General features: G+C 41.2%; 1 protein-coding gene across 4 annotated transcripts in view; it reads left to right on the forward strand.

Annotated features, from left to right (window-relative positions):
- The window catches only part of SHISA9 (shisa family member 9), a 169,875-nt gene that overhangs the window by 138,883 nt on the left and 16,303 nt on the right, over positions 1-14,689 (forward strand). For all 4 annotated transcript variants that reach the window (XM_015876445.3, XM_085513753.1, XM_085513754.1 and 1 more), the window contains one exon: positions 9,411-9,566. In XM_015876445.3, coding sequence (XP_015731931.1) covers positions 9,411-9,566 — 156 coding nt within the window. The remainder of the gene's footprint in view (positions 1-9,410; positions 9,567-14,689) is intronic.

Consider the following 14,689-nt stretch of genomic DNA (forward strand, 5'->3'; position numbering starts at 1 on the left):
AAAAGTGGGTGGGAGAGAGAAAACAGCACTGCTCCCCATCCTCCCACAACTCAAGCATTAGAAATTGATATGAAAGCATGGTCCTGATATCTGACAAGTTCATCTGCTTATTGCTTTTTTAAAGTTTATAATCCCTTGCTTGTGAAGACACAATGAGTTGCTCTAAAAAAATATTAAAATGTCACAAGTCCTATCAGATGACTATAAGTCTGTCAGGTTGTGAGCAATTATGAAGGGAAAGCACACCTTTACAGGATACAAAAATAACCTTTATAAAAAGAGACAGAGTGTCACATTGCAAAAGTTTACATGGAAAACCAACCTCAGAGCACAGTGCTTTTGCAGTGCAAGAGCTCAGAAAGTATTAGAAGAGTTTGAGTTCCACAGTGCAGCACTGAGCACAAGAGAAATGAAAAACAGGGGAGTAAGGCTTCCAGACAGTTTAGTCACAAGGCCAGCAATATCCCACTCCCACTCTCCTTGGATGGCAATAAAACTGCCAACTGATTTCACAGAACTCTGTCCCTACACACTTGGAGTCTAACCAGAAACCAGGAGCCCAAACCTGAAACACAGTCAAGCCCCCATCTCCTAAATCACTGTGTTCACAGAAAACGTGGCAGTTCATGGCAGTGGGATGCTGTGGTCACCAGCTCTTGGATGCAACTGATACACAGAGATGCAGTTGTTTCTTTTCCCATTTGTAACCTGTCACTGGCATGAGATTTTTATATACATAAATAATTCCACAGATTTAAACATTAAGTGGCACCAGCATATCCAGTAGAAAAGAAGACCTTTAATAGGGACATTATGTACGTCGGACTTAGGTCCCTTGCTGGACTCAGACTGCCGCATCCCGTCTGAATTTCTTTCCTGTTTCAACCACTCCAAAATTTGCTATTCAAAGAAAAATGTCTGACAGTTACACAGGTAAGAGTCTGAAGGATGTATACAGAAAAAAAGAAAGGGTACTTGTATTGTAAAGTCAGTGCTGTCCTCATTTGCACTTAAGATAAAAGTACTGAAAATTAAAAGCCCATCTGTTTTTGAGTGTGTGTTGATAGCATTGCCTACATCTGACAGCAGTACAGTGCTGCACCAGAAGGAAACGGCAGTTTTGCTACTTACAAACTAGACAAGTATATTGTTTGAGCGACAACACCACACATCTTTGCAGGTTACCTCTCCTGCCAGGAGAAAGTCTGCCTCATAATTTACAGACCAAGGGCAGAACATTGTAGGTTTTGTGACCCAGCTCCTTGACCTTCTTTCCTGTGTCTGAATGAGTGAGAAACAAAGGATCAGCTAAAGATCTAAGAGACGTTATGCCATCCCATTTCTTGCCAGTCTTCAACTTGAATCAATAGGCCTTCCTGGGGTCAGTCAGCACTACAACCCTGCTGACTCACAAATGCTTGCAGCAGGGGATACTAATCACTTCTTTACGCTGTCAGCACAGTCCCCAACACCATGTTCATAAGGAGTTTAACACCTTTTTGTATCTGACAGTGTAAATGAAGGTGTGCCCACGTTCAGCATTTTTTTTTTAATTTTGGTGAGAAATACTCTTACCTCAGAAATCTGCTGGGGATATCCACATGTGAAACAGTAGGCAGCCTCTACCATGGGACACAGCAACAGCCCAAAGACACTAACCATGCAGGAAATGAATAATGAACATCACTAGACATCAGGAAGCTGAGTGACATTCAGTGGCACCTAGGAGAATAAAGAGCATAGGATGTAGCATGGGGCTACTCCTACAATTGCTAGGTAGGACACATGAAGGCAAAAGACACTATGTTTGATGACAAGCATTTACACTGCAGACTGTCACTTCTATAAAACAGAAACATCTTTTTGCTGGATGAAATGCCATCCTACTCATCTCATATCTTTTTTGTGATGGTGATTAGACAGGGAAGTTGCCTGTGTTAGAAGAATGTTTTTGTGATACAGTGCAGAGACAGAAAACTGGCGAACATAAAATGCCACAAAAAGTATATACTTCCTCAGAACTATCACGTTTAGAGAATATATGACTACACAGAACCACAGAATCACCAACGCTGGAAAAGACCTACAAGATCATCCAGTCCAACCATCCACCCATCACCAACAGTTCTCACTAAACCATGTCCCTCAACACAATGTCCAAACGTTCCTTGAACACCTCCAGGGTCAGTGACTCCACCACCTCCCTGGGCAGCCCATTCCACTGCCTGATCACTCTTTCAGAGAAGTCCAGCCTGAATCTCCCCTGGCACAGCTTAAAACCATTCCCTCTGGTCCTATCACCAGTTACAAGAGAGAAGAGGCTGACCCCCAGTTCACAACAACCTCCCCTCAGGTAGTTATAGAGAGCAATGAGGTCTCCCCTGAGCCTCCTCCAGACAGAACAATCCCAGCTCCCTCAGCTGCTTCTCATAAGCCCTGTGTTCCAGACCCCTCACCAGCTTTGTTGCCCTCCTCTGAACATGTTCCAGGCCCGCAATGTCTTTCTTGCAGAGAGGGGCCCAAAACTGGACACAGTACTCGAGGTGTGGCCTCACCAGAGCTGAGTACAGGGGAACAATCACCTCTCTGCTCCTGCTGGCAACACTGTTTCTGATGCAAGGCATGATGCCATTGGCCTTCTTGGCCACCTGGGCACACTGCTGGCTCATGTTCAGCCGAGCATCAGTCAATACCCCCAGGTCCATTTCCTCTACAGTCTTCCAGCAACTCCACCCCAAGCCTGTAGCATTGCCCTGGGTTGTTGTGGCCAAAGTGGAGGACCTGTCATTTGGTCTTGTTGAACCTCATCCCATTGGCTGCAGCCCAGATCTCCAGCCTGTCCAGATCCCTATGTAGGGCCTTGCTACCCCCAGGCAGATCCACACTTCCAGCCAATTTGGTGTCATCCACGAACTTACTGAGGGTGCACTCGATGCCCTCATCCAGGTCATCAATAAAGATGTTGAAGAGGACAGGTCCCAGCACCAACCCCTGGGGAACACCACTCGTGACTGGTCACCACTTGGATTTAGCTCCATTTACCACCATTCTCTGGGTGTGACCCTCCAGCCAGCTCCTTACCCAGCTGAGAGTGTACCCATCCAAGCCACGGGCTGCCAGCTTCTGCATGAGAATACTGAGGGAGACAGTGTCAAAGGCTTTGCTGAAGTCCAGGTAGACCACATCAACAGCCTTTCCCTCATCCAGCAGACGGGTCACTGGATCACAGAAGGAGATCAGGTTGGTCAAACAGGACCTGCCTTTCATGAACCCATGCTGGCTAGGCCTGATCCAACACATGCTGTGTTATCTCCCTCAAGACAATCTCCTTCATAAGCTTCCCTGGCAATGAGGTCAGGCTAACAGGCCTGTAGTTCCCCGGATCCTCCTTACAAATATCTTCTTGTAGATGGGAGTCACTTTGGTGAGCCTCCAGTCTTGTGGGACCTTACCACTCAACAAGGAGTGCTGATAGATGATGGAAGGCGGCACAGCTATCACCTCTGCCAGCTCCCTCAAGCACTCTCAGGTGAATCTCATCTGACCCCATGGACTTGTGGCAGTCCAGCCACAAGGTAATAGGTCTTTGGACAGTGTCTTCCTGAATCATGGGTGATTTAGTCTGCTCCCCAGCCAAGACTACCAGGTCAGAGAATGGAGTACCCTCAGGATAACTGATCTAACCTTTAAAGACAGACGTAAAGAAGGCATTCAGAACCTCTGCCTCATCCTCAGTGGTCACATTCCCAGTCTCGTCCAGTAAAGAATGGAAATTCTCTTTAGTCCTCCTCTTACTGCTGATGTATTTGTAAATGAGTTTCTTGTTACTTTTTGCCCCAGTGGCCAGGTTGAATTCAAGCTGGGCTTTTGCCTTTCTTTTTGACTTGTGCATCACTGATTAGAAAAAGATGTACTGTAAAGGGACAGAGACTGGCAAGGGTGACTTGCTGATATCATTATATGCACAGAAACGCAACTCCATGTGATAAACTGAAGGCAGAATTTAATCTCAAAACCTTCAAGGCAAGACAGCAAGTGGCCGAGAAATGTCATCCATAAGGATCAAAGCTTGCAAAGATTGGCAGATGAAAAAAGACTGAAACGAGTAAAAATATTTACTTAAGAAAAAGATAAATAATTGAAAAGTAGGGGGAAAAAAGTTGTATACAAAGTAGTGAATGGTACAGAAGCTGGATTTGGAGGATGTCTGCTTGCTAAAAGACAAAATCAGTCAAATTGCAAGGCAGAGAAATTAGGACATGATAATTGGAATACTTTTCAGCTCAGGACTTCTATCTGACTGCAAAAACTTTTGCTGTAGATTGCAGCTAATTTCCATCTTATGACTTATCTCCACTTATGTGGAGAACTAGATAATGAAGATTTACAGCAGATAAGAGAAAGTGAATTTTAGAACAATTTGAAAAGAGCACTGTTTTCAGCTGTGATCTGCACTGCTGTATTTGGGCATTACCTGCAATGCTGCTTTCGGAAGGGATCAACACACACCTTCCAGAGACAATTATGCTGGGAGTTCATGTAGCCTCTGTCAGACAGCTGGCAGTAAACAGAGAGGAGCTACTGAACTGAACAGGTTGGAAATAAACTGTATGTATCTACATTTCCACAAACAGTGCATTATCTAACAGTATACAGCCTAACTCTGATATATCATCTACTGCAGAACATACCCTTTACTGCTCCTGCAGGCATCTGGACATTAGTAAAAACACCTTTTAAATATATAATTAACATAAATCTGAAGGAAGAAGTAAATAATCTAAGTGAAAAGGCAATGACAATGATAACACAAGAACAATGAAGTGAGAGGATAAAAGTAAATTATTCAGCTGTAAGAAAATGCACACGCACACACAAAGAACAGGTATCTGCCCTGGGACAGATACAGGGATGCAAGAGTAAGTACTGAGGTTCTGAGCTTCACCCCAACTGGAGACTCTGTCCCGTTAATCGAGAACAGTCTTATTATCCAGAGCGGCTTCATAGTTGCATGTTTACAAGCATAGTTGAGATTTTAAAATCCCACAGCTTTGATAAATCTGGAATTCAGCAGCAAACAACACCCACGCTTTTAACTGATGAAGCGTGCAGGACTGTGAGTTTGGACCACATATGGATGCAATGCTGGGTGAGCTGTTTTTTACAGTTAAGTACAATACACTCAAGAACAAAGAGAAAAATACACGTGTTGATACAGTGCAGTTCTGGAGAGGATGGCAGCAGTTTTTTCCTGGTAATTTCTGATCGCTCAGGTCTATCCTGTTTTCACAGCTGTTATTTTCAGTGTGAGGTAGTTCAGGGTATATACTGTTGTCTTGAGTACCTGCAAATCTTCAGCTACTATAATATTTTGTTTGAATTTTTTTTTCCACATCTTGTGTGATAGGTAGATTGTGTTTTTGAAGTAGATATTTGCAGTATTTCTGCATGCAGCATAGGATAAGTTGTTTTTCACAAAGAAAGCAGCTGAACAGAGTAAAGCTGAGACTGGAGTGCTTTGACCTGCACAGAACTGGCACAGGCACAAGGTCAGGTAATTAGGTAGGGCAGGGGAGAACCTAGCACAGGACAGAATGAGTGTGCTGATTTTTGGAAACATTAACCTCCTATCACCTTAAAAAGTACAGAACATGCCTAAAAACAATGGTTTGGTAACAGACACTGTATGGAAATGTATCATATCAACAGCACAGGGAAGACTGTGAGCCTGTGAGACGCTCAACCAATGAGCGCCATGAGAGGCTTTACCTGTTCTGGACCAAGGGCATATAACAGAATGGATTTCACTGACTAGGTGAGCAATACCTCTCTGGTCAGTAGGGAGCGTGCTCCCATTATTGCAATAATGAATAAAATGCTGTTCACAGAGATCTTTGACTGTTTATAAATATATAAATTTATATATTTTTTTATAAATATATAAATTTATATATAATTTATATATTTTTTTAATCTTGAGAGTGTTTCTCACACCTACGATCAGTGAAGACTGAAAACATGTATGGTTTGTATTTAAACAGGTGAATATACCAAACTAGCAAGACTTTCTTTTAGGCCCTGGGAATTAAGTACTTTGAGAATCTCTCTTAAATAGGAATCTTTCTTCAATATATTTCATTGGGCTGCAGTTTGGCCTTTTGCTCAATTTACTTTGTGCAAATGGTCAATCGAATGAGTAATGGGAACTGTGTTTTCTACATGTAGACTTCATCTTGTCTAAGCAGCTGGATGCAAATGAGTGGCAATGCATAGTCAGTGCACCAGTGAAAGCATGACTGTCATTAATTTGATTGAAATTCGTAATTTAGAAGAGTTCTGAGCTTTTAATCAGAACAGAAGTCAAAGACAACATGGAAAGGGAAGACATTTTCTGGCTTTCTCTTAAAACTCAAAAAGAACAAAATCCCAGAAAAATGAATCCTAGTAACAACGCCGTAACAGCTGGAAGAAAATGAAGCACACCAAATTCACTTTCCCCAGCACATTTCTGGGGAAACTTTCTTCATTATTTTTAAATAGATGACTGAACAGAAGTGCTAAGAGACAGGAAAGCAATCTTGGTTAACGACACCTTATTTACACTACTTTCCCAAAGCCTCTGCAGTTGCAAGTCACCTTGGCAGTGAGAGCAGAAATCCTGGTGCACACAATTCTTTTATCACAGTGAAATCATGATGTTTCGACAGCTTGAACAGTAAGAACTCCCTCAAGGGAACTTCATGGTTGTAGTACCTGCAAAGTGCTGATTTAGATCTCCTCAGAACAAAATGAGCGAATGTAGTGGTAAAAGCCTCCCACTTTCTTACATTAAAGGACCCACCATGCCTCCATCTTTTGAGTTGCTGTTACAGCCATGCAATCATGCTTCCTCAAAACCAGAGAAGCATTTGAAGAACAGCTGGTTTGGACAGACTGTATTATGATACAAGTCAAGCTGAGGCTTTTCTCAGCTGTACTCCAGAAATGGAACGGAAGGATGAGACTTCACTACTCCGCAGAGACAACCGAAGCCTCAGTCTGACCAACAGGGACTGCAGCAGGCAGAAGCAACAATGAAGATGAAGAAAGTTATCAAATACTCTTGCTTTCCCATCCCAGCAGTAAAACCGTTAACCAGCTTTAGAACTCCTGCTCATGCACTCAGCTTCCTTAATTAGCTGCAGGAAGCCATGTGGCTCAATTCCCTTATAATCCTAGCAAACTGTAGTGATACTGCTCCTCTGGGCATACGGGGAGTAGTCCACTCACTACAGCATTATAAACCTTCCTTGCCCTGCCAGCCCAGCTTTCATTCTACATGATCATAAAGCCTTCACTTGATGCTATAGGATTCGCTGGTGGCATTAAGCTCCACTGTAGAAAGAAAAAATCACTGTTCTGTCATTTCAGAAGCCCTAATAAGTTCCTCATCTTTGACAATCAGTTCAAAATAATCAGATTGGAGAAAGATCCATTAAAAAAAAAGATATGCTGACCATGTTGAAATCTGATGAAGTTTAGGCTTGCAAGCTGAGCGTAGCATAACATTCTGATCAAATACTTTGGAACCTGGGATTAAACACTACTAAAATCAATTAATTACAGTAGACATGTCCAACCCACAGCCGATGGGCAGCATGCAGCCCAGCCCCATGCCGTAACAGCAGCAGCACTTCCCTGAGGAGCAGAGCGGGCACAGTGCACAGCAAGCAACAAACCATCAGTGTGTGGTTAACACTGTATGAGCTGAAACCAGGACATGAGAGGGCAGCACTGCAGGACTCTGAACAGCGAAGAATATGAGCTATACTTTTGGTTTTGATGAAGGAATCTGAGAATACATTTTGAGATGGCCAAAAACATTGTCAGCTTATGTCTGTGACACCATTTTCAGTTGATATGAATACCTACAAATTTTCAGATGCAATGGATGGAGTTGCAATCAGATATTCAATTCAGAAATCAGACCACATCTTCACATGACTTTCAGAATCCCTATTTTACCAAAGAAAAATATCCTTTGCTTCACAGTCACACTTTGTGCATGTCATTGCTTCTTGACAGTACACACATCTGAGAGCAGTGCCAAAAAAAAAAGAAGTATAGGAAAAGCAACATTTCATCAAAAAACTGATGAGACCTTGAGACCTCACTAAGAATTCCAACCACTTCCACTGAATCAGACTGATGCGATAGTTTCACAGTCAGATATCCCACTACTTCACCATTTTTGTTCCTAAATAAATAAATAAATAAATAAGTTTTGTTACTTATACGCATTAACTAATATATTTTATGAGGGCTGCTCCAAAAATAATGCCTCCAATTTTGTGATGCCCAGTGTCAGACATCTGTTAGTGGGATGGCAGCAGAGGCTGAACCTTCCCACCAGCATTCCATGACGTGTTGTTGCTGTGTGACAGATGGCAGTAGAAGGGCACTCTGACAGAATGTTGCCTGACATGGGAGTGTGGGTGGAGCAAAGGTCTTGATAGAGAATAGTGGTGTTGTGCTCTTTGTATCTGTTGTAACTTCCACAGAAATAAACAGGAGGCATTGCTTTCAGAGCAACCTATGTATGTAAGGCCCAAGACAGTTCTTCTTCACTCAGTGTGGCCCAGGCAAGCCAAAAGGTTAAACACCCATGAATTATGGTGTATCTTAGAAAGAAAAAAATATCCAAGCTGTATTCTCAATTATAAAGGAACTACCACAGAATGGGTATCGGGCAAGTGATGGCATAAAGCTGTATACATTAGCAGAAACTGGCTTCTGGTTTTAGGTATGACTGCTACAGAGGAAGCTTTCTTGTTATGAAACTGTGATACCTACTCCCAGGGAAAAAGGTAAAACATAAGAATGAAGTGTGAGCTTTGAATAAATTCCCTAATGATAGTATGAGCCAAAACTGCACATTCAGCAATGCAGCCATGTCTACAGTGCACAACATAACACTGTGAAAATAACCAGGTTCATCCAGGTATTAAAAGCAGTACAGCCATGTATACACAGCAGCCTGCTGGACTCAATTTAAAGTAGCTTGGCTATTTAACTGCACAGAAAGGGATGCTACTGCCCTGTACTAAAGCTGTCTTGGGATAAATTAGACATTTTGTTTTATACCCTGAAGTTGTAATGTCAGTTTTTTTCAGAGTTCAACTGTTTTGAAAACTAAGTAGTTCAAAAATCTTCTTTATACAAATGTACTGCTACAATCATTCATCAGCCTTTAGTCATGATATTAACTGTCTGAGCCATGAATTTGCTGTACCCTAAATTCCACTTTGTACTAAGTAGTGTTTTCTTGCATTAAATCTCACATCAAATCCTATCTAATCTATAGTGGATAACAATGTTAGAATCTTAAGACAGATTTTTTTTATGCTTGTCAATTTTCTTTATTATTACAGATCCACCACAGATGAATAATGTTATGCCAACATCCCCCCTCCTTCCTCAGATGGCACATCAGCACTCATATCCCAGCCTGGGACAGATCACAAACCCGTATGAGCAACAGCCCCCGGGCAAAGAGCTTAACAAGTATGCCTCTCTAAAGGCAGTCGGTAAGTCAGTAACATGCATGACTTCTGCTATCTCAAAGCACGCTGTTTTTTCTGCTGTCAGCTGACATTCTGCTTCAGAGTTAAAAATGAACTCTTGCTCTTTTTGACCACTTCATTACAGAATTTGTCTTTTTTTATATATCATGTTGGTTGGAAATGTATAAAAAATGAACAGGGGAACTACAGTTAGAAGATTACAGGGAAGAATTGGTGATCATATGCATGTGACTAAACATTCATAAAAAATCATGCCATATCTTCTATATTTTCAGTAAGTTTCGCCTACTCTGTACAGTGTTTAGCTCTAGTCTGCCCTGAATATGCTTATGCACACACTTCAGCAGGTATTTTCTTCATCTGTATGTACAAATTAAGAACAGTACCAGATATGTTGTAGATTAAAAGCATGTAATTAAGATACCTGCCGAATACTTCATGAAGGAGACAAACATGAACACTTCAGAAGTAACAGCTTTCATCACATTTTCTGCAGAATGTACATTTGTAGGTCACTAGAGGAACAGGCCTTAAAATTCCCAGCAAGTAGTGTATCACAAGGTTCCTAACAAAGATCCTGCTGTTAGCTTTCCTTCTGCTACTGGTTAATGTTCTACACTATTATTTAATAGAATGAGGAAATGACTTCAAATCAACAGATATGAAGAGGAAAGAGGACAATGGTAGATAAACGAAGCAACATAACTTTCACCTTAGAAGCATAAATTCCTAGTTCTTTCCAGGAGCTGCAAATATTGCTTGCACATCATACAACCACAGAAAGCCTTTCTCAACTTACATGTTGAGATTCTGATGGACCACAATTAATGAACAACTTCAAGGGCAAGGCTTCCACCGAACAGATTTCCACCAAACAGATTTCCACTAACTCATCTTACACATATGTACAGTAAAACCATTCCTCCACGAATTCAGAACAGCATTACACTGCCTGTTTCCAGACAGAGCCGTTTGTCTCAAAAAAAAAACCACCACAAACAAACAAACAAACAACAACAAAAAAAAACCAACCACACAATTTCCCCACCCCCACCCCCCTCTCCAAAAAATACAACAAAAACCAAACAAAGAAACAAAACCCCAGCAGAACAGCCGGGAATGTTCTGACTTCCAATTTTTGGCTTTTCAATTACAGACTGACATTCCTATCTCCAAAACTCATGAAAGCAGAACTCTAACAAAACATACATCCAAGTCCCATCTCAAATACTTAAGTTTTGCTTTATGTTTTAAATACAGAGAGAGTAGCTTTTTATTTCTTCTCCAGCAGGTGGTACTGTATAACGATGTGGCGATTATCACATATCACAGTATCACAGTCTCGTGTGGGTTGGAAGGGACCTTAGAGATCATCGAGTCCAACCCCCTGGGATTCGAGCCTACTGTGTAGCAGAGCAGCACTTCTACCACTTGCGCCACAGGGGGGATTCGAACCCAGGGCCTCGGTGTTGCAACGTGGCATTCCTACCACTGCGCCACCAGAGGCGCCCAAATGTATGCACCGACATCAGGTTTCTACTTCAGACACCACCCTAGGTCAAGCCATTCACCAAATCTAAAAGGTGCTTAATCATAATAAAACCAGAACTTAAACATTCAAAAGAAACTTCTCTCATTTGCCCAAGAGCAACTGGATATTGGTTGTTTGTTTTATTTTTAAATCCTTACATGAAAACTCAGGTGTCTAAATACATCTTAAAGCATCTAGATTATAACCATTACACTTAAATCAAGCTTGAAAGATTGCACATTTCCGCTCCAGAATCATATAATCCCTCTCAGAATCTTAATCTAAATTAAACTAACTTTTAAAGGGACATTTTCTTCCAGGAGAACGTTACCATCTTCCCATACTTTATCCCCATCATTCCCGTCTCCTGTCTCATTTTTCTTCCTGTAGGCGTAGCAGTCTCAGCCCTAGTTAGTAAAGCTTTTGTTTCCAGTGAATTTTCACAGGAAATATACACAATCACTGAATTTCTATGCACTCTTATCAGCAGAAAATACTAATGATGTTCAAACTTAGACATTCAGAAATCATTTCTGGCCTTACACAGCCAGTTCAAGACACTCAGTGTGTAACTGCTCCCAGACTTTCAAGGTCAGGATGGCTTCCAGATTCACCTCAGGAGCACTTCTCAAGATCACCAAGCAGTTTTCCCAACATCCCAGCCAGGCTAGGGCTTGGGACCATTCAGACACCAAGCTGAATGCACAACACATTGCAGAATTTATTCTAGTTCTATGAGACCTGTGAGAGAAAACAGTAACTGGCTCACATCAGGCTCACTACTACAAATTTAACCTGACCACAACTCAGCTTTTCAACAAATGAATATAGAGTTCACCGCAGCCTAGTATTCATGTCACAGGGCCATGACATCTTTCACATATTGCCATTTAGAGTCAGACTTACTGAATCAGGTAGTAGGTTAATGAGCCTGTGTAGTCTACCTCCCTTTACATTTATAGATAGCGGCTAGAGGGAACATTCAGTTGCCACAACAGAAATTTAATAAAAGATACGTTGTGTATCTCTCCATTTGAGGAAAATCATATTCATTAAGTGCCTCTCAATCTGCACAATCCCAGTTATAGTTCAGCATGCTTAATTATCTTTTCTAAGGAGGAGGTAGGTGGCAAAGGAAGCATTCCTATCGGCTTCTAGTAACTGAAGTTGTACTATATTAATATCACCTATCATAATGTGGCCACAAGTAGTATGAAGTTTAGATAACTGAAAAAGTGATGTTTTAACAGAGGCAGCATTAAATTAACAGTTGCTTTCTTCAGAACTACAGATGTGGCTGTATAATTTCTGAAGTGAGCCACTTATCTTTGGTGAATGGCTGCTGCGAAAATTGAGGTCATAGAAAATAATACATCAGAGTACTCTTGGTTCTGGATCCCGTTCAGGACCAGCATCAAACTCAGTATCTAAAGCTCAAATGTTCCTGAAAACAAGAGACAACAGTGCCACTGGTATTAATTTGCATTGTGTTAAAGAAAGGAGAGTAACCAATACCTTGGAGGTGAGGCCAAAGTGACTCCTAAGAAACTATTTATAAGCTACATCCCATACTCCAAATCTTACTGCTTAGCAGGGTGCAACACAATGTGCACATTGCAGAGCAGCTGATTCAGCACAACAAGGAAAAGAGAGCTGAAAAGGTCAATATGAATGTTTTTTATTCAAGAAGTAAAATACTTTTATGTGAACCACTTCAAACTGCACACCCAAATCCTTACACTCTCAAGAGAATATTTTATTCAGTTCCAGTTATGAATTTACTTGTTGCAGCTTCCAGAATTCCTTAAGTACTGACCAGCAACTAGTGATCAAATTTACCTTCTCCTCTTACCATCTGCTAGCATTTATATCTCAGAATAAAAGGAGGGCATTCTGTGCCTATTTGATATTCTCAAGTGAGTGTTTTAAGAACAACAAGGTAACAGCGATTCGAGATTTATTTATTTCCTCTCTGTAGCAGAACTTCTCACTCCTTCTTCCTTAACACATACACCACCAGGGAGCAATCAGTAGAAGGCAGAGAGCCCTTGTACATGAGACATAGCAACACGCATTTCCTGAAAGAACAGATAAGAGATCCACCTCCCTGCATCCCTAGCGTACCTGTCTGGTTTGCTGTTGTACTCACTCTGTTAATCCATGAGCTGTGCGTTTTTCAGCTAGAGAATCTTTTTTACACTTGTGCTCAATTTCTCACATAGAGGAATGTCAGAGATTGTATCTAAGGGAGAAGGGTTAGCAAGTTCTTACTTAAGAGTAGTTCCATCAGAAGTGGTCACTCAATGCTGTGTGGCAATACTCCGTGTTTGGACATTTCAATATTTAGGTCACCTGAGATGACATAATTATGGTTTCCTTCAATGCATTGCAGTATTTGACTATTTATTTTACAGCTGCCAAAAGTGTTTTGGTTTTTTTTTTTTCCCTGCACAAATTATTCTTATTTCCAGTTCATTAACCATGTTTTTACTCTATGCTTAAATGGTTATTACTCACTTAAGCTTTCCTGACATGCCTGATGTTACAAGTGGATGGAGATCTTGTCTACGAACACCCCCATGAAATTCAAATCCCAGGACATACAACTCATCACAAAATTAATATAGACCTCATTTGGATATTCATTCAGGAAGCACGTACAGTTCAACCTCAAGTTCCACTCTGATAAGCTGTAAGAGCTGGAATCCACTTGGTAGCTTAGTAACAGCTTCTTAGATCTCAAACTGGCCTTGCTATCTCATGGTATTAATCACACTTGCTCAGTCACACAGCCAGGATCACTAATAGTTAATCTGCTTTCCCAAGTTTCACAGAGTACAGAGTGATTCAATTGCTTTACAGTCTCCTGCAAAAATAATACCCCAAATCCAACATTTTAAGCTGCGCAGGGCTGGGATCACTTGGTTGCTAGAGTGATGCACATAAAAATTGAGAAAATAAATTTTTCTGTAACTTAGTATGACTTTTTATTTCTTTTATAAGCTTCCTTTTTCCTCCCTCTTTCCCCACACATGCATACACAAACCTGAGGAACTGACCAAGCATAACTTAAAAGAAGATAATCAGTTTAAATTTTTGCCAAAGAAAATGCAATGGACAGAATTCCTACCTGAAATTCAAACTGATAAAACCATCAGTGATGCTGGGAACTATAGTCCGCTGTGGGATTAAATCAGATGCAACTGATTGGATACAGTGAAACTGAAAGAGAATATAATTAGGAGCAGTCTCGCCATCACATATCAGAGCATACAGCTCCTAGCATTTTTTGAAGCTCCACAGTTCTCTGATCCCAAAGGGAAACATTAGATAGTGCTCTAGCTCTGCTTGCAGCTGTAAAACTCTGAAGTGAGATTCTACAAGTATGATACCAAAAGAGTAAATACATGCTGTTTGGGTCACTGCTGCTATTGTAGATAGTATTGTGACTACAAGCACAAGCCAACAGCTTCCTCAGAAAGGTGAAGAATGTCAGAAAATTGTCCAGTTTGCTCTTTACATCTGCGCATACAAAGGAGATCGTCTTAAGTTTAAATTTAAGGTGCTGTCTTTAAACCATCCCCCTGTGTAGAGG

The sequence above is a fragment of the Coturnix japonica genome, chromosome 13, assembly GCF_054131305.1.
Source record: "Coturnix japonica strain WE chromosome 13, WE-NBRP24, whole genome shotgun sequence".
Lineage (NCBI taxonomy): Eukaryota > Metazoa > Chordata > Aves > Galliformes > Phasianidae > Coturnix > Coturnix japonica.